Below are 24,082 nucleotides of genomic sequence, written 5' to 3'. Positions count from 1 at the left end.
TCTCAGGTCTAAGGGGTACTTATGCCCATACGTTTTACGAGCTAACTCCCGACAGTGGAGTGCTATGCAGGTGAGTTACTATTCAGTGACGATGTACTCCTACATCTTACCTGTATGCCATACAGTGTCTCCACACTCCTTGGTTTAAGAGGACAACCAACTAAATAGCACACAACGACCTATACTTGACATAGCTATCGTCCAATTGACAGCTCATCATTTGGTCGCAAACTAGTTTAAGGACTAAATGATAAAACCTCTTTTATCCACTAAATTAGTCCTAAGGACTTCATCACAATACACAGGAGTTCAATTTGAAGATGTAACACTTGTGATGAATAGAAAATTGCCAGAATAAATTTTTATTCATTTTAATAAAATATATACATAATCCAATTTCTTGCAATTAAAAAATTGGCTTTGGAACACAATTTCTAACAGAATTGTAGAGGATCTTTTAGAAAACATGAATAAAGTGTGAATGAGCGGGTGCCATATGGAAATGTTATTCAGAGCATGAGAGGGTGCATATATGGGTGAGATTTAAGGAGCGTGTAAATAGAAAGTTCTAAAAGGGATGAGGTTGGCCTAGGTAGGTGGTGTGATGTGGCAAATATCAATGAGTCAGGGTTCTATGTGAGTGCATGTGAGAATTAATGAGTGTAAAAACCTAGATAAAAGGGGTGATGATATCTAGTAGTGCGAGATATTTTATTAGGTTTTTTGCATGGATACCCTTTTAAATATCGCATTTTGCGTGAATACCCTTTCAAAATTGATAATTGCATGTATACCCTCGTAAAACTCTGTTATTGTACAAATACCCTTAATATAACGGTTGTTTTAACGGTGTTAAAAAAATCATATTTATATTAATTAAAAATAAAATAAAAATTTAAAATGACGTTACTATCCTTACTATTTCCGGCCCCTCCCCCCCCGATGCCCGGCTTCCTCCCCGCCCCCTGCGTATCAGGATCCCAAGAGGAAGAAGAAGACATGAGCTCCACACAGCTGTGCTCTGCTTCAAAATCTCTTGGGCCCAGAAGAGAGAGAGAGAGATCCCTCCCCTCCCCACCCCGCACCAGCAACCCCCCCCCCCCTCGGTGCCCGGCTTCCTCCCCGCCCCCTGCGGGAGGAAATAGTAAGGATAATAACATCATTTCAATTTTTCATTTTATTTTTAATTAATATAAATATGATTTTTTTAACACCGTTAAAACAACCGTTATATTAGGGTATTTGTACAATAACAGAGTTTTACGAGGGTATACATGCAAATATGAATTTTGAAAGGATATTCACGCAAAATTCGATATTTAGAAGAGTATCTATGCAAAAAATTCTATTTTATTTGGGGTTTCATTTGTAATTAGAGATATGGGTATGATTTTAAAAAGTTACGATAAAAAGGATGCATAATAAAATTTGGCAAACTTTTGCATGTATGGTTGAGGATATATATTGATACAAAGAATAAGTGATAAAATCTCTTATTATGGCATAGGTTTGCTATACATTTACAGTTATCTTATCTTAAGTATTACTAGAGAATTATGTATTACTTTGAAGCAAATTGGTAGTTGCATAGTGTGGGATAAATCCAGGGTAAAATCATTGAAGTTTCAAGATCCGACTCAGGAAAACATGAGAAATCCATCATAAAAATATTGTAAAAATAGAAAATTTGAAATTTTTGATGTTATTAGATTATCAATTTGAGTTGTGAAAAGCGGGATGGGCTTAGAGATGCTTAGGAAAGATTGGGGTAAGATGCAGAGTAGGATTTCGATTAGATTAAGACTATGTAACCACATTTGGCTTAAAAGAAAAACATCTTAAAGGTAAGTACAAACTGGAATATTGATGTTGGAGGAATTGTGTTAGATTAATATACAAAAGTAGAGAATGCATGCGCATGGTTAAAAAACTTTAGTTTTAGCCTTCAAGGAGTGATGAATTCTTACTCCCGTGGTAGATGGGAGGGTGTGAATAAATATTTTTAATAAAAGCTCGCTCAAAACTTAATCCAAGACTGGATTTTGGGGATAAGCATATATTGAAGGACAAAATCCAACTTCTTTTGTTTTGAACCGACACCAATTCAAACAAGTTGCTTGAACCATATTTGAACTTAAATCCTTTATAGACAATGACATGGAAGAAAATTCAATGAAGTATCAAGAACAACCCTCGATATTATCGTGGAATATGATATAGTGGTAGGTCTAATGAACTTTAAGTGTCTAATAAAACTGGGTACTTCAAACTTTTTTTTTTTTTCAAATAACAATGGAGGCAACATTTTTTCAAGCCAAACATGAGGTTCTACGGAGTCCAAGTCCCATAGAGTGAATTGTAACCATTAAATTGATAGTTGTTAGTTACAATACATACATATATGAAGTAATATTTTTTCATGGATTTAAGTCCAAGTTTATATTTTTATTACCAGCTTTGTGATATGATATGATAAATATTTTTCAATTAGTCAATGCTTAGGTGGTCACAACTCTTCTCTCTTTAGAATGGGTTTTGCATTCCGGTCTTAGATTATGCATATTCAAGTATCTGGACCTAATTAATTTTTTTGGACGGGTGTTCCCCCTTTTTATATATTATAAATATTTGAACCCTTAACTTCAATAACTAGGAAAATAAATAAAGTAACCTTAATTTAATCATCTTTGAAATCTATATCTCAATATTCAACTCCATCCTAAAATTAGAGTGCAGGAAAAAAATCGTGAATTTAATGTAACAAACTACCTTTTTGCTCTATAGTATTTTCATGCAAAAATTTTGTTCTCCAATGTCATATTTGATTTATTATTTTATCTTGGGGTATTTTACAATTGACTTTGAATCTCTTAGCAATAATGACGGCGTTTATTATAAAATTGTTAGTCAAATTCAGACCATATTTATCTTGTTTAACCCTATTGTCCCCATGGTTGCAACTTATAGATCCTCCTACTTTCTATGTCATGGTGATCCATTTTAGATTTCCAATTTTTCCTTCATTGCATGAATTGTTGCTTTCGCCAAATATTTTTAACAAAAAGGAAAATAATAAAAATCTTGATCCCCATCTCATCCAATATCACTTTGAACTCCAAAATAGTGTTATCCTCCTTTACATTGTTCTCCAATCTTTTGGCCATATCTAGCCTCCTACACCACCTGTATGCTACATGCTTTCTTATATCTTTTAATTGGTCTTTCAGTCGTAATCCACCCCTTTTTTAATGTCAAATTTTATCTGAGTATTGAAATCTTTTATAACCATTAAATCCTTTTCAGGTTTTTCACCCTGCTGAGCCACATACTTCCATCAGCACACTATGGGCAATTATTCTTTAATTGGACTGTTCAATCACCTAGATAGAGTAATAAAGCAGTTACCTTATTTATATTCATTTTATAAGCCATGGTATCTTTCTTTGATGATTATGATTGAAAGCTTGATGCCTGACATTGGTGGCATTAGATTTAGTGGTGGATCTACTCCTTTATATAGTTGACACAATTACTAATTCAATATTCGACTTGGTGAAATGCATAGATTTTTAGATTTTTTGCATGAATATCCTCCTAAATATCGGATTTTGCATAAATACTCTTCCAAAATTGATATTTGCATGTATACCCTCGTAAAATATTTGTTTTGCCATTCTACCTTTTTTTTATTTTTGTTTTTGCATATGTACCCATGCTATCTAACTACGTTAAAAAATTAATGATTTCAAATTAAAATGATTAAAATATCCTTAATGGGTAGACATCCAAATAGATCGTGATCCCGATAGGATAAGAAGACAAGAATAATAGCGTAATTTTAAAATTTTATTTTATTTTTAATTAATATAAATATGATTTTTCTTAACACCGTTAGAACAACTGTAATATTACGGGCATTTGTACAATAACAAAATTTTATGAAGGTATACATGCAAATATCAATTTTGGAAGAATATTCATGCAACATTTGATATTTAGAAGGGTATCCATGCAAAAAAATTCTAGATTTTTCTAACCATAATTGCAACAATCAAGGCTAATTAGTGCCAACTCCCTAGTGTGTTCATCTGTTAGGGAAGGTAAATGATATATAAATTTCATATATTTTAGTCAAATTACAACATCCATGGAGCCACCATTTTCTTTTGATCCAGGTACGAATGCCAGAGATCAAGATCACAATCAACTTCATCAATGTTTTTAGGACCTCTTATCCCAACTTCATAACATTTGTACATGCTGTTCCACTGCCCATCACAAGTTTTACCATTAACGAGTTCATTACAAATAGAAGCCTACCAATTTTTCACTTATGGACCTACCCACCAGTGTATAAATTTCGTACCACACGACACGAATCTTCTTCAGACCACCGTGGTCGTAAGCCTAATCTTTTCAGAGCGCAACACCGAATCTTCGCGTAATATTCTTCCACGGTCCAGATGCCATATTCTGAGGAATACCATGAAGTGCCCGTTCGTTCCACAGGAGGTACCTATCTCACGTGGCAAGAGGGTTGTGGTGCCATTCACGAAGTCGATAGGATAGATCTCTTGTCATGTTGGCAAGAGGAATTGTTTGTGTGATTCATTGGAGCCCCACATAAATGTTGTAACTTTTTAAAGTTTAATTGGAAATTTATTTACCTCGAAATTACCACAATATCCTCCTCTGATGGATTTTTTTAATTCTACTCAAACCAAACGACACTTGGCCCATCTCAAGATCATGCATCTGGACGGCTTTGATCCGCAGAATGAAAATTTTGATGCTAGGTGTCTAACAGGTGATCCGCGGGACATACAAAATATTAGGAAAGACTGCTTACGCTCTCCCAATCTCATCGCCAAAGGGTTAAAAACCGGTGTGCGATTCGATTCAGTAGGACGAGAGCCGCTTGCCGAAACAAAATTCCCATATTACCCTCAATGGGAGCCGGAGCCTAGGCCGCTTTCTGGAAAACCTGTGGGGTAGCCGATCTTTGTTATTCTAGAGCCGGAAGGGTATAATCGTAGTTATGGAAAAAGGGAAGGGTTCTCTTGACGAAGAAATCTCTCTATGAAAAAAAAAACGGTAACCTGATCCTAGCTCCCGGCTCGCCTCCTCCTCTCTCTCTCTCTCTCTCTCTCTCTCTCTAGGGGCGATGCAGAGCGGCAATGGAAGTCCTTAGCCTCAAACCTTTCCTTACGGTTTCCGCCGCCCACCTCTCCAGAAACCCTAAGCCCACTCCCTCCCACTTTAATCCCTGTTGCACTCCCCATTCCAAACCCTCCCCCTCAGTCTCCTTCGTCGCCCCTCCAAGAAAACCCTGGCCCCTCAAAACCCTAGAAACCCAACCCGATGCCAACCCTATCGCCCCCTTCTGCCTCCTCCTCCCAATCTTCCACTCATTCGGGGTTTTCGCCTTCTCTCGGGCGCCAAACATTCGATCTTGGCTCAAAGGTGGCCTTGTCGAGGACGAAGGGGGGTGTGGGAATGATTTGCTATGCTGCGGAGGGATTGGGATGATGGTGATGAGCACCACGGCGGCGTTGTCGAAGGCCCAGGTCAGCCCTTTTTTGTGGACGCTGGCCGGGAACCCAACTTTCGTGTCGGGGCTTGTGGCGTGGGCGCTGGCACAGACTATAAAGATGCTCCTGAACTTCTTTGTGGAGCGGAGGTGGGACTTCAGGATGCTATTTAGTTCTGGAGGGATGCCATCGTCGCACTCGGCGCTGTGTATGGCGCTGACTGCGTCGGTGGGCATGTGCCATGGGGCAGCAGACTCGTTGTTTCCTGTATGCCTTGGTTTCAGCCTTATTGTTATGTATGATGCGACTGGGGTGCGGAGGCATGCTGGGATGCAGGCTAAGGTGAGGAAATCTTGCCTTCTTTTTTTCCTTTCTTTTCTTTTCTTTTTCTTTTTTTTTCTTTCGATTTTGTTGGTTTTATCTATCGATTTATTACTTCTCCAGAGGTAGACGTTTTTGGGTAAAAAACTCAAGCAAGAATTGATTTTCACTGCAGAACGTAGGCTAGTGGTAATTAGGAAGGAAGAAAAAAGAAGAGAAAAACATGGGCTGATAAATAAGTATAATGGGAGTACTAAACTGTCAAGAAAAGCCACCAAAAAAAAGGATCTTTTACCAAATGCATTTTTGGATTGGATGACAAGATTAACTAGATATGCTCTTGGAGAAGTTTTCATATTAAGTCTCTAAGATAAATGATATTACTAAGATGAAATTTAATTGTGGAATTGCCTAGTTCGGGAATATGATTACTCAATGATAGATCTTTAAGAAATATGAGTCTACAATGACAGGTGGAGGAAGGAGGATATAGATGTAGGTCACCTTATGTGCAATATAAGTGAGGCCAATCCAATGTTTAGAAAGATTGGATAAGAAAAAAAATATGGAGGAAGTTATGAAATTGTTGAATATAGATTCTATAATGGGAACTAATTTAGATGATTATGTACATACAGAGGTTGCAGATACACCACTGCTTCATTCAGATAACAAAAAGATAATAATCTAAGAAGGATGTTGGGAGGCAAGGACTTCGGCATTGGACGATATTTCAGCAGGATTCTTTAATGCTACTAGGGAGGCTAGTCTTGGTTTATTATTTATTTTTTCACTTGACAAAATTTAAAGGTGAAAAGAATGAAGAAACTAGCAATATTAGTGAAGATGTGATGAGTCCATGAAGGCCAAAACATGAGTATAATGGTTGATGGTGTTTAGTTTGGTACATTATCCTTTGTTAAATGTTGGGTCTACCCATCACTTGACCTTTGCTACTTCTATCTTCAGAATATGTTTCTTTACCTCTTTGTCTTACTAAATGTACCACTGTAGGTTGTTTGACAATCAATACCTACCTATGAACTAGGGCTCGTCCTAGTTGTCCACCCTTTTGCTGAGCAACCAAGGGTTTTAGATTTGATTTAGTGGTGAAAGTTCAAAAATTTGGATTTGAATAATTATAGTACATCGGATCTTCCCCTTTATCTCAAAATGAAGAAGACATGCTCTTCTTCTGTCATCGACATAGTCAATTAGTTGCTTTCTACTTTAGTCTTTAATTTATGTTCACACACTTTACTCTTTCATTCATGTCCATTACTTGCTTTATGCAAACATAGATGTAAGCTAGAGATAATCTAGGAGGATCATTAGACTTGATGTAAACCACTTTGGCTACTACAGAAAGAATTAGATAGGGTTTGAGAGCAAGATCCATCTTATCAAAGGGCAGAGTCGTGCACAAAATTCTGAAGTCCTTAGTTTGCCTGTACAGTATCTAATTGAGGTGCTCATATTTTGAAATTGGATAACTTTTTGAGCCCTTCGACATGGTACCACCCCGTAAGGATACATTGCACAAAGCAATTGGGGCTAAATTTTACTGTTGGGGCCTTGAAATGGGTCAATCATAGCAAAAGATTTCTTTTCAAGAAAAACTTTTTAATCATGCATATCTTCCAATCTACGAAGAATTAGGCAAAATGGTTGAAAACAAAGTTGATAAAAGTCAAGATCTACATCTATGGATTTTAGTTTTGTTCATGATTATTTCCGCTATTCATATCTATTTCGAAAAAGTTGTAATATTGTTTAATTAAAAGAGAAATCTGACTTCAATTGTGCAAGGGTGAACCTTACTAGTGCAAGTAGAGGCTTAATAACTCAGTTTTTATTATTCATTAATGAAAGAAAAGAGGACCTAGGTCTTACTTTAGCCAATTTTTCTATCTTCTAAATTTTCTTTAAAGTGATTCGGGTGGAGCAGGTTGAAGGATTCTTCCATCTCCTTGATTAGATCAAAAGACTAGGATAATGGTAGAGCTGGGGACTTGTTCATTTGGTGCATCTCCTGATCCCTCTTTTCATGTTAATTCTCTTACCATGTATCTCTTTCATGCCTAGTGGTGGCCAGGGCTGAGTCGAGCTTTGCCCAACATTCTGTATTAATTTTATTTGGCATTTGTTTCACCTTCTAATCCTTCTTTTCATGTTAATCCTTGTGCTATGCATCTCTTTCATGCCTAGTGGTGGTTAAGGCTGACTAAAGTCTGCCTAGCATTTTGTATTAGTTTTATTTGCTCAACTTGAGAGCGACCTGACTTGCAAACATGTCAAAATTGTTTGATTTGAACCAACTACTAGAATGAGCTGCATGACATGGCAGCCCTACCCCAACCCACCATGCTATGTTAATGTTGAATGTTGTTAGTTTGGGGCCCAACCATGGAAAGCCTTGCTTCTTATTTCCATCCATGAACATCATAATGCCAAAATAAGCCACCGAGAGAAAACTGAAAATAAAGTCTAGGATGTAACCTGAGTCTAATATCGTGTTGAAGTCCTTGGCTCGCAAAAGTGCCAAAGGGGATGGAGGGACTTGAGTTTCGGACCTTGCCCAGAAAGCTATGGTACTCAATCTTTGATACCTGGGGTTATTAGGGAGTTTGATAGATGAGAAGAGAGAAGAGAGCTTAATCTTTAAGGATCGGAACGGTAGTAGCTATCCCAATATCATAACGTTACTAATCACCTAGTGAAGAGGATCTAGTGGAAAAAGATTCAAGGTGCTGGTAGGAGTTGGACTTGGGGTCAGGCTACTGAGAATAGAGTCGAGAAAAAAAGTTATATTTTCAAGATGAAATGATAAATGCAAAATTTTCACAGTGAAATGATATATTTTCAAGATGGAATTGATAAATGCATGACCTTTTCTTCATAGCTGAAATCATGTCTATCTCTTTTCTGAAACATGGCATATATATAGATAGAGACAGAGAGACAGAACATCTATGGGAAGTATGTGTATATTTATGAAAAGAGACTTTACGCTTATCACATTGACTAATAACAGGTAATTGCTTTGATCCATAACCCACTTGTTTAAGATTTTGGTGGGAATTTCTGACCTGAACCTGATTGTGTAAAAATCTGATGCCAACAGAAACAAACAAGGTCAGGTTATTGGGTTGGATTGAAAACTGTCATGCCTGTTAGTGCCACTGCTTTATCATCTTCTTATCGACTGTAGTGTTATCTTGACTAAATCTTATCTACCTGCCCTTGTACACTGCTATATTCAAGAGCTTTGGGTGAAGAATCATCCTATACTTTGTGAACAATGAAAGATCTATATAGCTGGACAAATCACATGGTAATTCCCTTTCCATGTTGTGAATCAAGTCTTCTATATCTTGAATCTCATTCATTATGATTTTTGTAGTGGTTTTTTACTGCTACATTTATAATGCTCATTACTTTGTGCCTACTTGCAGAAATCTTGTATGAGGTGTTTTTCATCTTAATGTTTTTTATTTTACTTTTTGTGTTCCACCAATTTTGTTGCTAACCATGATGTCTTCTTGAATTTCTTATCATGCATTTGACTATTTCAAATTCTTAGAGAAATTGTGAGATTCAACTGATTGTGATACAATACACGGTCCTATATGTCTGTGATGTTTATCTTGTGAAAGATATGATTTCATGTTAAATGAAGCTATAGTCAATGCTCTAGAGTGGCCTATAGATCGATCAGAATTCTGAACAGGATAGAAGAAAGATCTATGGTATGGTATATGGTTTGCTGGTTTTAGAACTGGACTAGATATATGTTAGAGGGAAGAGGAAAGAAAAGAAAATTGGAGTCCCTAACAAAGTTTGACAAATTAATCATAGGACATTGCTTCAAGTCAATAGTTTGATAATCATACATAACATAAGAAACAAACCACAGGTTACTTTAGCTATGAAATGACACTGTTTCACAGATTTTTGGTAGGGTTTAATTTCATAAGATAAATTGTATGTTTTTATTCTAAAAAATTTAAACCACTTAATTTGATTTTGAGAAATCAAGGATCCTACATATTCACCTGGGAAATCTGATGCATAAATCATCAAAGTACTTTCTTATCTAGAATTTGCTAGCACTGATAGTGAGCATCTTTGGAGGTTAAATTTTCTTAGATCTCTTAGTGATCTTCTTCTCACAGAACAGATGTATTATTTTAGAAAGAAATCCTGATAATAGTTCTTTTATAGGACATTGCTTTGAGAAAACTCAGTAATCTTGTTGATGTAGAGGAAATATGGAAAAAAAGAGATGTTTATGGCTGTGAAATGGTATTATTTATAAGTCAAATATGTATATTTTTGTTATGTAGAATGTATATCCTAAGCTTGAAACATTTAATTCAATTTTGACATATATAAAATACTACAACATCACTGAGAAGCCTGTTATATGTATCACTAAATAATTGCCACACCTAGAATGTGATGGTTTTGATAGCTGGGATGTGCCTTTGGAGGTTCTATAATTTCTTCTGGAAGTTCTAGTGATTCTTATGTTTCAGGACAAATATATCAATTTTTTGAAAACATTCCTGAAGATAATAATTCTCTTTTTTTGTTGTCCATTGGTATATAAAAATGCTTATGTTTCAGAATAAATATATTATTTCAGAAAGAAAAGTGTTAATACAATATCTGTCTTGTTACTGTCCATCATAGGATGTCTTTGATGGTGGTAAATGTCTTTAACGGTGGTAAAGTGTTGTCCAGGATTTTATAAAGAATTCTTGACAAGTGACAATCATTTTATATTTATATATTATATTCAGGAAACATTTCATATATGTATATATGATATGATATTTTGAATTTCGCAGTTAAGGTTAGTATGCCACAAGTTTGTGTTGAAGTACGAATCTGTTTATGTCATGCGTATCCACACGTATATGTGTATGCATGTGTATATGTGTGTGCATCTCCATGTGCATGTGATTGTTGAACTTTCATATTACTGCTTTAACAATTGCTTTGATATGATTTCCTGATTCCAAAGATAGTGAATGTCAAAACTGGTAAATCCATAGGTACTGAATAAGATCATTGAGGACTTGTTTCAAGGGCATCCTATCAGTGAAAGAAAGCTTAAGGAGCTTCTAGGCCACACTCCATCACAAGTCATTGCTGGGGCTCTTCTAGGCATCTTGGTTGCTTGTGTTTGCTGCCAAGGATGTGTTTTTGCCATTTAAGTTGATTCTTCAGGTACTTAAAAGCGTATTCATCATCAACAAAATTTTGTATTGATGTAATTTCAGTTTAGAAAAGTCCTTTATTTGTTCAATCTGTGCTGGGGCAAAGTATTTGGTTACATTCTAATTCACTAAGTTCCTTGATGTTTTATGTGGTGATGAATTTAGAGTTGAGAAAGCCGAATAACAGTGAACAGCATGGTGGTGTTTATCACGATATTAATTCTACAGTATAATCATGTCAGCATGTAATGCTCAGTTTTCTTTGCGGTTGACAATCTTATAAGTCGATGAATTTTATTTTGTGAAGGAAAATTAGGTTGTCTTGTACTTTATTGATTATTATGTAAAATGTCATCCAGACATCTACACATGGGGTGTACATCATATATTCATGGCACCGACCTACATTGCAGCGTGTAGGTGTATATGCTTCAGCATGCTCCAATTTTAATGGCACTGGTGTATTAGCTTGTTTTCCAGTGGTGTTCATTGATTTGCCATTTGCGCATGTAGCTTACTCCCTTTGCTTGTATGCAAGTATCTTTAATTAAATATAAGGTTTCTCATATATTTTACTTTATGCTTCTTATTGTTTGCATGAATTAAGTATAATTTTCCTGGATGTGTTATCTGCTCGATTTGTGTAGATTCACATGGTTAGGGGCTAATTTACCAGCAAGCAATATGAGTCTTTGTTATTAATTGGGGTGTAAGCATTCTAGACATGTCTGTTCTCCACCAGATCACTTAAAAGACATATCTTAGCACTCCAACTCTATATCTTTTCTTAGTACGTAAATGGAGCATCAGCTCAGTGTATTTTGATACATTTACTACATTGACCACAAACCTCCAAGGGCACAATGCATTATGTTTTAATCATGACACTACGCATGGAGGATGTATGTATCCTTGGTGCTTGACTTTGGGACGTTGTAGGGAATTTGAACTGCTGAAGAGTGTTGGACCGTATAACCAAGTCAGGTGAAAAATCTGGGAAAGATGAGGCAACAACAATGTGGCAGCATATTTGTGATGGTAAATGAAGGCCACCAATCTTGGTATATTTACAAGCTCATCGAACTAAGATTGGGACCATTTGAATTACCTAAATTAGATCAATAATAACCACACATCAAAAGGTGAAACATCAAAATTAAACATCGTAATGCTTTGCCTTCGTAGTTTAAATGTGGCATATTTTTCTTTTTTAGATCTAGTACGAGAGTCGATCTTAACATGGTACGATGTGCCAACTGCTGAAAGCATATTGGTTGCAAGGCAAGTAAGAAAACTTAAAGCTCATACCATGGTGAAGGTATGGAAAGTTTCATACCATGCTGCTTAATATTGTAAGGTGTATACCATGCTAGCTAGGTATGGGCACGATGCAAGGACTCACACCCCTAAGTTGTCCATGCTGGTCTGTGCCGTTTGTGCCAAAATGCTAACCTTGTTGGCAGCTGCTAGATTGATTGCTTTCAGTTGTTAGATTCAGGTCAATCTAACAGGATCGATTATGGTGGGCTTGGCACCTCAAGTAAGAGGACCTCATAAAGTTGTAGTGGGAGCAAAGTTTTTAGAATAGAAGAAGCAAATGGGCTGCCCTCTATTTTACTAGCTTTCAACAAAAGGGTATACATCAAGGAAGGAGGAAAAAAAGATACATAATCCACATCCTAGGTAAAGAAACATCAGAGTAGGTTAGCCCTCCACTTTGAGGGGTTGCAGACATGGTGCGGGTGATGGTATGTCAGAGCACATTGAATCTCCACTGACAAGGGATGCTTGGTTTATGGAACAATAGTATGGATTGCCAGAGTGCAAGTTGGATCTCAACTCCTAGTGCTTGAACTCGATTGGTTAAATGGCAACAATGCCTGGTTGAAGATATTGTAGTAGTCAATGTGCTTCGAAAGCCTCTTCTTTCCTTTTCCTCTTGCTTTTATAGGCTATGTATAAAGATCTCGCATTAAATTGACAATCTCCACCATCATAGTGCTTGGTTTGTTTGGCAGTTGTTACTTGGCCCAGTAGTGGCCTTGTCAATCATCACATGATTGCTTAGTGTAGCTTCCTATTTGACCCATGTAGGAAGCTGAAGAGATGCGGTTCACTTCACCAAGCATGCTCGTTATCCTTTTGGAGGTTTGCAATACATGGTTCACTCATTACACATGCATCAATTGTGCATTAAATCGATAAAGAGTTTGGACCACATTAGATTTATGTGTCTTGCCAAGTTACACCATGCTGACCTTTGGGAGCTAGCATGCAACTAAATCTGTCATGCCCCAAACCCGGAGTGCAACAGACGCCGCATACTTGCAGGGCAGATTATACAAGTATGCAAGGCTACTGATCAGAGCAATAATAATAATTCTTCAACTCTAAAAAAATTATTTAATCAATTTAAATCAAGATCTAAATAAATAATTCTCATAATCAATTGTTCCGAAGTGACAAGTCAAAACATGCCAACTAATTATTATGATTCAATTCAAATAAAATGTTTAAACTAAACTAGTCTAACTAGTCTAAACCAGAAGTCCAATTATTGCGAATGTCTCCTTAGCGTACTCCCCCAAGTCCCGAGCAATCATTGGTCAGAATCTGAAAAATAGAAAAAAAATAGAATAATGAACTATATCAGCCCAGTAAGCAACATAACACAACAAAGTAGGATCTAAGCATGCCAAATAAATAATTAAATAGCAAGATATTGATTGAAAATAAATCAAATTTCGTAATACATACATTTTTTAAAAATTTATTATTATTATTTTCATGAAATGATACTAGAGACTCAACATCAGACTATGACCACGTAACCCAGTGGCATGGGTCAGATAATAGATATAGGATGCACAAAGTGCTAGATAAAAGATACTACTATTCTAATCACCAGTGGCTCGGTGTCGAAACCAGTTTCTCATATTACAAGTCAACAGGGCTAACAAACTATCCCCATTGGCGGGGCTAGATCATGCCGTGCTGAAAATATATACATATAAAACAAATTTCATAATTTATCCAGTCATTTTTCAAATCACATAACATATTTTAAAACAATTATTATTGTAATAATAACATGCCTAACCCATTTAATCAAGCATAAAACAAATATCACAATCAAATATAATAAACTAATTATCATTTTACCAAAGATCGAAAACATACTTTGAAGCAAGGTTTGCCGTACCAGTACCGGTAGGCCTACCGGTCGCCTATCGGACCATCACGGTTTCGGTTCGGACCGGTTTAAACCGGTACCGAACCGAAATATTATTCCCCGCCGGAGCCGGGGAAGAAGAGAACGAGAGAGCGAGCAGGGGAGGGAGGGAGGGAGGAGAGGAGAAGCCGTCCGCGGAGAGCCGCAGGGGGCGGTGGAGCCCGCGGGGCCACGCCCCCTGTTTCTTTCTAAACAGGGAACGCGTCCGCAGTTTTTTAATTTGAGGATTTTTAAGTGAAGTCCACAACCGATTTGCCGACTTCACATACAAATTCCTAAATTTTTTTTTGCGGCCTCCGTCGCGCCCTCGCGGGCTCCCCCGCCCCTACACGGGCTTCGCCGCCCCCTCGGCCTCCGCTGGCCCTCCGCGGGCGGCGGAGGCCTCTCCTTCCTCCCTCTTCTCTCCGCTCTCTCTCCTCTTCGTCTTCTCCGGCTCCGGCTGGGTTCAGCCCGTATCGGTTTTTACTGCTCTGGTGTACCGGTTACAGGCTGGACCGGTCCGAACCGGCCGGTACGGGCCGGTTCGTCAGGCCATGCTTTGAAGCATTAGGTTACTTACCTCTTGCTTTAAAATTTTACTTTAGCTCGTCTACTTTAATATCATTAAAACATAATTAATTTTTATTATTTTAGAAGCCAAGCAAAGTTAAAAATTAAAATACTATTGGGGATACGTCCTCATACCTAAATCAGATTGGTCAAATCGATCAGAACAAAGTAAACGAAATTGATCAATATGAGTTATGATTTAGATGACCCAATAAAGATTAATGGTAACTAAATTCTAGGGGTACCTGACAAGACTGGGGTACTGGGTCGATATGTTGCCCGTGTATCAAGGCGGTGCAAGGTCTCTATCCTGGGGTCAACTTGGATCCGAGCAAGAGGAAGTCATGGCTTTACACTAAGATCACTGGGTCTTGCTTAAAGAGAGAGGGAGAAGAGAGAGAAAAGAGGTCTAGGTTTGGTTGTCAATGGCACGGAACAACCTAGATCAATCAACATGTCTGGCCCATGAGTCAGGAGAGAAAAAAGGATTTGAGAAATTTATCCATAAATAAATAAATAAAATGAAAAGAAATAAAGAATTAGAGGAGAAGAGGATAGAATGGAGAGAAGGATGAGAGGGGCCATGGTGGCAGGGGGTCGACGGCAAGCCGACGACAGCAGCTATGATGGCCGGCCAAAAAGGAAGAACCCAGGAAACACCCTCAGTTTGGCCCGAAAACAAAGGAACATGGCTCAACTTAGGAAGAAAAATGGAAAATGAGGAAGGAAGCTCACTAGAGCATGGTGGAGGCGGTGGATCTCGGCTGAGGATAGTTGGTTTTGGCGGTTTTGTGGCGGTGACGCTTGGAACAGGGGAAAGAAAGGAAAAATAGGGCAACTGGGGAAGCTTGAGAGAGATCTCGGGTAGCAACGATCGATTGTGGTGGCATGGCGGCCGTCGGAGACTAGGGAGAAGGCTCGGTGATGGATTAGGCGGAAGGGAAGGAGGGATTTATATAGGGTTTTGGATGGGGGTTAGCATGGCGGTCGTTGCACCTACCCACGATCATGGCGGTGGTTGTGCATAATCCAACGGCCGGCGGCCGTTCGAATGGCCGTGGAGTCGTAACTGGCCATGATTCTACGGCCTTATCCTCTCAATGGCTAGCAGATTGGGCAGGAGAACGCAATTCCTGTGTTCCAATCCTTTTTTTTTTTTTAAATTTTTCGAATTGAAGTTGATGGGTGTTGCCGACTTCAATTCGGGATGGATCCTTATGGGCCGGTTCTCACTTTCTCCCCTTAAAATTTCGTCCTTAAAATTTGAGAAATCTAGGCCTTCCAAATTTAGATATGCTCAGCCCATGGTAGCTAGAGAACTTATTATGGGGTTTTTTTTCCTAATTCAAGCACCACTGCAGCACCTTGCCATAATAAACACCAAGGCTAGCCCTCATGAGTTTTTTACTCGAACACATAATACGCATCTGTCATGCACATCCATACCTCTACTCGATACTCTATCAAACAGAACTTATGTGACATCCTCGAGTGCCCGCAGGCAACCCGACCCCTTAGGTTAATTGCAACAATCATCTGCATCTCTGTGACTTCCTATGAGTGCTTCCAACTCATCACCTCTATGCCATACATCTCTTCTTGAGTAACTGCTTAATTTGCATAGCAGAAGCAACTCGAGGGGAAGTGTAGGCATCACCACCCATAAAACTAAATTCAATATTCACAGAAATCCAAAAATTTATCCACTTCTCATGGCAATGAATAGTGGCAAATGTGGCGCTAACTAGTCTATACCCAAAATTATGTCTATGAGTAATCAATCCTTTATCTACTATCTAAACTGAACAAGACTTGCAGATCCGATCACCTCACCCCTGACAGGGGTGCTAATATACAGATCAAACTCTAATGACACATAGGGTAGGTTATGCTTTTGCACAGATGCAAAAGTGTGTGTAGCACCCGAATCAAATAACACATGGGCATAAATAAATGTAATCGGTAATATACTTGATAGTTGATACCATGGTGTTGGATGCCTGAGTGTCCTGCTGAGTTAGTGCATAAACACGACCCTAAGTGAGCGGTCTCTCCTATTTTTGTTGTTTGGGAGAAGATGCCTGAGCTGACTGAGCCGGAGCAATAGCTTGCGCTTGCTGGGTCTTAATAACCTGAGGCCACTGAATTGATTAGGACTCCTGAAGTTTCTAAGGGCACTCTGCTATCTTATGGCCATGCTGGCCACGTTTGAAACAAGCTCTAAATAATCATCTACAATTTTCGGTCTTGTGGATACCGCCATATATTTCATATTTAGGCTTGTCCTGCTGGGTAGTCTTTCCATGAGATTCTTGCCTTTTCGAACGCCAAGACTTATCATGGGATTCTGCAAACTCACTAGAATTTTATCTACTTCGAGTATCAAATCTCTGCTCCTCTTTCTTTGCTTCACACCTTTAGTATCTTGAGTTTATTTCGAAATAATCTCTATATTCTTGGCCCTATCTACTAAATCATCATAATTCATTTACTGCATTGCAGTCAAACTCCGACGCAAATGTGGCTTCAATTTTAGCTACTTCCATTAAAAGGAATTTTGCACTCTATACGATATGGCTACAAACCGAATGAAGAAGTCGGAAGCAGTTCCTCGCCTCTCCTAGTCAGCCTGCACCTGTTGCGGATTCTGCTCCGCCGGTTCGTCATTCCTCTCGTCTTTCCGTTCCTCCTCGTTTTCTTTGTCTGTCTTTGTCGTATTGAGCACCCCATAGTGGTTTCAGTGACTGATAGGTATAGTAATAATTCCTGGCATTGGAGGTCGCCCAGAATGGCATAGTTGCGGAACGGCTCTTTCTGGTCAGGATAAACCTTATCTGCGGCAAGCCACACTAAGAAATGGTGTGATAGAGCAAATAGGGGCCAAGAGGCGTAATACCCTAACGGCCGTCCAGTTACCGCTTTCCGCATCTTCCTTTTGTTCGGTATATCCATGAAATAATTGTTGCTGTTCCTCTGAATCTGAACAATTAAGAAAGACTTTCTTTCGCATCTTAATCTTAAGTTTCCTTTTTATCGAAAAAATTCCATTATTGACTCACTATTCATTGAACCATACGGATCGATCTTCTTCAAACCTCCTCATCCTGAACTCAACATCCATAATGAGAGTGGGAGAAAATCGGGACAATTTGTCAAACTCGGCCTCACACTCATCCATAGTCATAACTCCATGAGACAAATTAAGAAATTCTCTCTCTAACTCTGTCAATTAACTGTAAGGAAAATACTTGGAATAAAAGGCAGTGTGAAATCTCTGCCAGGTAACTAGCTCATGATTGTGAGCCAATGCTCACTCCACAGACTTCCACCAATGATAGGCTCTATCCTGAAGCATATAGGTGGCAAATCTGACTTTTTCCTCATCGGTACACTCCATTGCCCTAAAAGCTTTCTCCATCTCATCAATCTAAGCCTTAGCCTCATGAGGATTAGTAGTACCTTTAAAAGCCGGAGGAGCCATCTTTCTGAATTCAGCTATACTCCTTCCATGCTCGGCTGGACCAACATCTTGCTGGACTGTGTGCTGAGGTTGCTGCCTCTGTTGACATACTAATCCAACAACCTCCTCAATCAGTTCAAGCACCCGAGTTTGGTTTCCAACTATATTCCCTTGTATCACCGTTGTCTGACCCAGAATTGGCTGATTCACTATTGACTGACCGGCCCCACCTTCTTGGTGAATACCAGAGGCCACATTCTAGTGTCCCTGATGCTGAGGTTCCTCAACTGCTTGGTTAGTAGGGCCTCCACCCTGAGACCCCCCAACTGTCCCATTCAGACTTCGTCCACGGGCACGACGAGACTTTATTTAGCTTCCAATTGGTTCAAGTTGGAAGCTTAACTTATGTGGTCCACGACAGCTGAGCATGCTTGTTAGCTTATGCAGGGATTTGAGGAGACGCGTGGCTCACCAACCATGCATTCTCCTGCTCACATTAGATGAGCGAGGACACCACATCAGGGCCATTTAATGAGCTACAGCTCATTGGGCTGATTTTTGAGGTAAAAGACAGATCAAGACATTGATACGAATCAGCACATCATTCATTTTTCCAGGCATGCGGCCAAGCATGTGGTTGCCACAACGACTAGCATGGATGTGGCGCATGGTACTTTAATCCTCAGGTGAGGAGAGTAAGTTGTTTTCTCTTAAACAATAATGTGCACCTTGGACTTGCCTGTGATCAGTTTGGTCTCCAGAAATATGAATTTCTAGCAGAAATAAAATCAAATGCATGGAAAAATGTACAGAATTGTGGGCTCTTGCCATTAATGGGGTGAAAAAATAAAAATGCCTGTATGGTTGTTTCTTGGCGGACAAGCAGTTCACTGCCGATGTCTGCTTAACAAAAAAAAAAAAATGAATGGTGAGGAATAAGGATACATGGATCTCTGGGCTGAGTTGCTAACAGGATCGATAATCTATTTCCAATAGACCGGTAGTAATGTATCTGAGAAATCAGGTCTTATATGGATGTTTGCAGAATTTAAAGAAAAAGGAATTTAGAAGAGGAGTAAAGAGTGAAAAATAGAAAGAATAGAAATAAAAGAGAGGGAGAGGGGGAAACTAGGATGTAGGCCGACCCTCTAGTTCAATTCCTAAGGATCAGTTTGGGTGAATTCAACTATGAGAATTTGGCAACGTATTCAAGGTAAATGAGTTGTCAACATGGATACTATGGTCAACATTTGAAGTAAACATTTTGAAGTGATAAGCAACATGGTTGCTATGGTTAACCGTGCATGGTTATGATCAGCCATGCCACTATGGTCAATATAGTGACAACAGGTCTAACATACCCATGTTTTGACTCATGGGAAGAGATTTCACATTTTGGAACTTGTTTTTTTAAGTCAGCTATGAAGGTGGGAGGAAAACATCTGTGCATGCTACATGAGACTTGCATGCCATCCAAGCCCTGGAAGTGAGCCACTTCCATGATTTGTTTGAGAATACTTATAGCCATTACTCATAATGCACTTGATTAATATTGTATCAGGCTGCTAGTTTTTACTTCTCCTTGTTTCTACAGCATGTTCAAATATATCTGTCCTCTGGTGCATGCTTTGTCTTGTGGTTGGTAATAGAGTCAATTGTTTTGCTTCTTTGTTTCTTTCTTTTATTTCATATAATAAATTTTGTTTTACTGGACAACCAGGAAGAATGTTAAACAAAATGAGGGGGCAGAATTTCGTACCTGTATAGATAACTTGGAGTTTAATTTCCAAGGATTTATTTCAGTGATCAGCTTTTACCTGGAGTTCAATTGTGGCACTAAAATGAATATTTTTGTATCATATATAATTTCTACTTATCAGTTTTATATCATGACTCATTCATAATGACAGAATCTTACCTGATTTGATTATGATGAGAAATAGTGGATCACATGACCTCTATGACTGGATCTTTTGATGTGGTAACACAGTCTTAACATTCCTTGCACCAATTTGGATGCATCATTGACATTAGTTGTTGGTTATCAGGTAATGCACATTATTTGGGATTTGATAAATCGATCATGTCGTGACCAAGAATGCTATTACTTTGAAGGCCTCACTTGGGGGAAGCTAGAGTTATCATGTTCAAGACCCTCTCCTAAACAAAAGGAAGGATTTTCTTACTGGATGGTCTTGGTCCATCCCAGACATATCATACCATGCTGGTGGAGAACTGGCACCTGATATGCCTTCATACCTAGTGTTGGTATCAATACCTAGTGTTGGTATCAAGGGACGTACGGTACCAAAACTAGGTATAGAGTGTGCCCGTTGGGTACCAGTGTGGGTGCCGAAATCCTTAGTTAAAACCTTGCTGAAAAGAGTTGCTGATAAGGGAGGAAAAAATAACAACAGGAAAGATGAATGAAGAAAGAAGAGATGCTGCGAAGAAATTTTTTAGAAATTTGAATTGCAGACTATTGCTGAGCTTATGTTCTATTAAGTGACCCATAGTGCATGTACGGTCCCTTCTGCTGATTTGCGCATGTGATGACTGCATGCAATCTCCCTGCTATTACCTCTTGTGCAGGACTTATTTTCATAATATTAGTATCTTAAAATTATGTTCACCACCTTTTTCCTGTCAGCTCCTGTATCGAGGCACCCAAGGAAATCTGATGCGCAGGTAGCCAGATGAATAGAACAAAGGCAGATGGCATGTGACTAAAGGAGAAGTAGGCAGCAATTTCTGCTGCATAATCCCAATCAAGAGGGTATTTTCAAATATCTTATGAGAATCCTCTTCTTTATTTGCCCTTTAACAGATCTGTGTCCCTGTCCATTGGTTCATCTCTTGCACTCATATGTACAACTTGTTATCCTGACTGAATTTTTTTCAGTCCCTATTGGCTCTACAATGATGTCACTTGTACTCTTGAAATTTGATATTTACTTATTTTTTTCATGTTCTTTTTTAATTGGAAGGGAGTTTAGACCACTCAATTTTATTAAGAGAAGAAGAAAACACAAGGCAGCCCATGAGAGGAGGGGGAAGTTTAAAGATTACATAATTCCTCTAGGATTTTTGAGTAACCAGGGAGATTGTTATGTTTATACAAAATGGATCAGCTCCAAAAATTTTGTTGCATATTCATCTTAGCATTCATCTGCTTGTTCATTATTTAACCATCATCTTTACAAAATATCTGGCATGGCCCGCCCAACATTTGATTTCATGGAATTTGAGGTTCCACAAATGGGTAATTAATTGCGGACATCTCATCTCTTAACCTTGAGACGAGTCAGATCATCCTATCACATCAGATGCTGCCTTCATGACTCCGCTGTACAAGACTAGTACAAAGTCCAACCTTTGTGCATGAATAATAAACCTTGAAGCATCACTGTGCTTTTCATGAGGATGGTTTTCATTGTCTTTTAGTTGCCCTGGATTAAAATCTTGCATAGCATGTTTTCTCTACTGCTCCTAGGGTTGCCAAAATTTGAAGTATCTGAAAGAATCAGTGCAATGTGAGTAGCTTTTCCTTGCCTGTTGTTGACGTCTTATTGCCATACTGTCTCAGGCAGCAAAGAACCTGAAGATCGGGGTCTCCAAGAGTTCATCTGCGTGTTGAGAATTCCTGATAAGATCCATGTGAGAATTGTTGGGTCACTGTAAGGAGAAGAATTTATCTGTGTTTCCTTTGTGGATAGCTCATTTATATTTGTAATTTCATCCATCAATTTTCTGGCAGTGGCTTTCATACTCATCTTCTTTTTAATAGCGTCACTTTTCTTCTTGCATTCTCCATCTCTTCTCGACGATGCGTAAGTGACCAGTTATATTCCGTTTGGGTAGCTGATGGCCTGGAATTGTATCCATGTATAACATTTTGGGACAATCTCTCTTTTACTTGAAGCTATCTGCTACAGGTGGTTGCCTTCATGGGTCATTGCATAGTGCGCTAGTTCTGATTGACCAAACATCAACCAGTTTCAGAAGTTTGGCCATCTGAAGTCCATTTTTCTTCCTCAAAATCTTTTGGTGCTTAGTCATGACTGGATTGGCAAAAGCCTTTTTTTATTCTGAATGAGAAGCCAAACAGGGATGGAATACAGTAGGCCCTCTTACAGGAAAGGAAGAAAAGATAAAAAAATATATTGATTGTTTAGTAAACGCCTGTCATCTTAGAGTGAGCACAGCACTACATCAAACGCCTTGGATTTGATGCTTCTTCCCCCATTTTAGATATAGATATTCTATTGGCATGAAGACACGTACCTAATTGCTGCTTGACACTGGGACTCCGAAAAATAGTTCGCCAGAAATTATGGCTCTTTTTATATTCATGGATCCCGTGTTAAAGATCTCAATTATCTTTCTCCTGTTGTTTTCAGTGATAAAAAAATGCACAAATCTGACAATTTCCTTCAGTAGTGCACAAATTAGCTGATGTAAATTTTGTTTCGCTCCGTGGCAGCAAGTATCCAACATCTATCACTTCCTGTAAATTCCCAGTTAATTTCAGAATCACCCTCACCTATCAATGTCTGATGAGTTTTAAAAAATTGTTAGCCTTCACTGGCTGATGCAATTGAATCCAGCATAGACCCTTCTGGCTAATTTAACACTTGCAGTTCATTAGTCATGATCATTGAGTCCCTCAGAACTATAACATCTCGTTACCAGAGGGACGTCTTAATCTCTGGATACTCTTTGAAGGAAGGTCATTGTGGGGTTCTGTTGTAGCACAGTCTATTAGAATTTATTAAGTCAAATGCTCACGACATAACAGCATTAAAATTGAAAGTAAAACCTTCTCCACATGCAGAGAAATTACAACCACTGTTCAGTGACGATATGGTCAAATTTCATCACACAACAGCACACTTACCTGAACTGGAGACAGTCACTAAGCAATATGGCTACTTTGTAGCTCGTCCTAAAGCTAAGAATTTAATATAATTACTTTTTGATTGCTTTTTTGTCGGGTTCGTTCTTTAGCTGCTGTTTTTGCTGCTTCCTATGGTTGGTCAAGTAATTTGAATATATCACGTCCTTATTAAGCTTTTCTTTTTCATACAAATTGTTGCTTCTCCATGCTCCTTAGTTCTATTTCAAGTTCAAAAACCTGGTGACTGCATCTGATCAACAAAATGTGTTACATTAGTAGAGCTTTTTTTTTTCTTTTGGAGACAGATTAAAAGAACTCACGGATCCACTGATGTCTCAAAGGTAGGTCAGGACTTTTGACAGGAGTCCGAATTTCTGTGATGGAGTTTGGTAAAGCCCTAAAGCCACTTATTTAACGAACATAATCCATGGAGTATTAAATGCAAAATGGTCTCCTTGCTTTTCAGAAATTAGGTGTGTATAACTGTCAGTGATTTGGAGTCCATGCTTGCCTGCCCCAGATGTTAGCACACTAGATGCATCCTGTCTCAGATGAGAGTCGCTGAGGCTGAGACTGGTGTTTTCCATGTTGGAGACCACTCGCTGTATTCTCTGTTAGTTTAGAGAAGTCAAGGACAATAATTCTTGCCATGTTTCAAAACTGCACCGGGGCCTTTTTAGAAGGAATTTCTTTATGCCAATTTCTTTATTCTAATACGACGATGGATAACATAAAATACTGTCTTTAACTCGTCGAAGGTGAAAATGCAGGCTCACACTCAGCATGTGTTTTTTCTTATTTCGTATTCACTAAATGATGTTCTTCTTGCATCTGATCATCTCCTCTCTCTGTTTTTTTTGTCAGACA

At 38.5% G+C, this 24,082-nt stretch overlaps 1 protein-coding gene across 4 annotated transcripts; it reads left to right on the top strand.

Annotated features, from left to right (window-relative positions):
* The first annotated feature begins 5,088 nt into the window (after nucleotides 1–5,088).
* LOC103714204 (uncharacterized) lies at nucleotides 5,089–22,090 on the top strand. 4 transcript variants are annotated; one of them, XM_008801385.6, is made up of 3 exons: nucleotides 5,089–5,873; nucleotides 10,913–11,087; nucleotides 21,905–22,090. In XM_008801385.6, the coding sequence occupies exons 1-2, from the start codon at nucleotides 5,178–5,180 to the stop codon at nucleotides 11,072–11,074; spliced, it is 858 nt and encodes a 285-aa protein (XP_008799607.4). In that variant the 5' UTR covers nucleotides 5,089–5,177; the 3' UTR covers nucleotides 11,075–11,087; nucleotides 21,905–22,090. The 4 variants fall into 4 exon arrangements, with proteins under 4 accessions (XP_008799607.4, XP_008799605.4, XP_026663128.4 ...); XM_008801383.6 differs by lacking the exon at nucleotides 21,905–22,090 and adding an exon at nucleotides 20,969–21,298; XM_026807327.4 differs by lacking the exon at nucleotides 21,905–22,090 and adding an exon at nucleotides 20,367–21,298.
* The last annotated feature ends 1,992 nt before the right edge of the window (nucleotides 22,091–24,082 follow it).

Source organism: Phoenix dactylifera, chromosome 1 (genome assembly GCF_051530095.1).
Source record: "Phoenix dactylifera cultivar Ajwa chromosome 1, Ajwa_hap1_PhDact_Kaust_v1.1, whole genome shotgun sequence".
Taxonomy (NCBI): domain Eukaryota; kingdom Viridiplantae; phylum Streptophyta; class Magnoliopsida; order Arecales; family Arecaceae; genus Phoenix; species Phoenix dactylifera.
This window is presented reverse-complemented; position numbering and strand designations above follow the sequence as displayed.

Excerpts from the sequence above, each read along its gene's own strand:
- LOC103714204 (XM_008801385.6), top strand. The coding sequence starts at position 5,178 with ATGGAAGTCCTTAGCCTCAAACCTTTCCTTACGGTTTCCGCCGCCCAC. Across the intron at positions 5,874-10,912 it reads ATGCTGGGATGCAGGCTAAG|GTACTGAATAAGATCATTGA; the intron begins GTGAGGAAATCT and ends GTAAATCCATAG.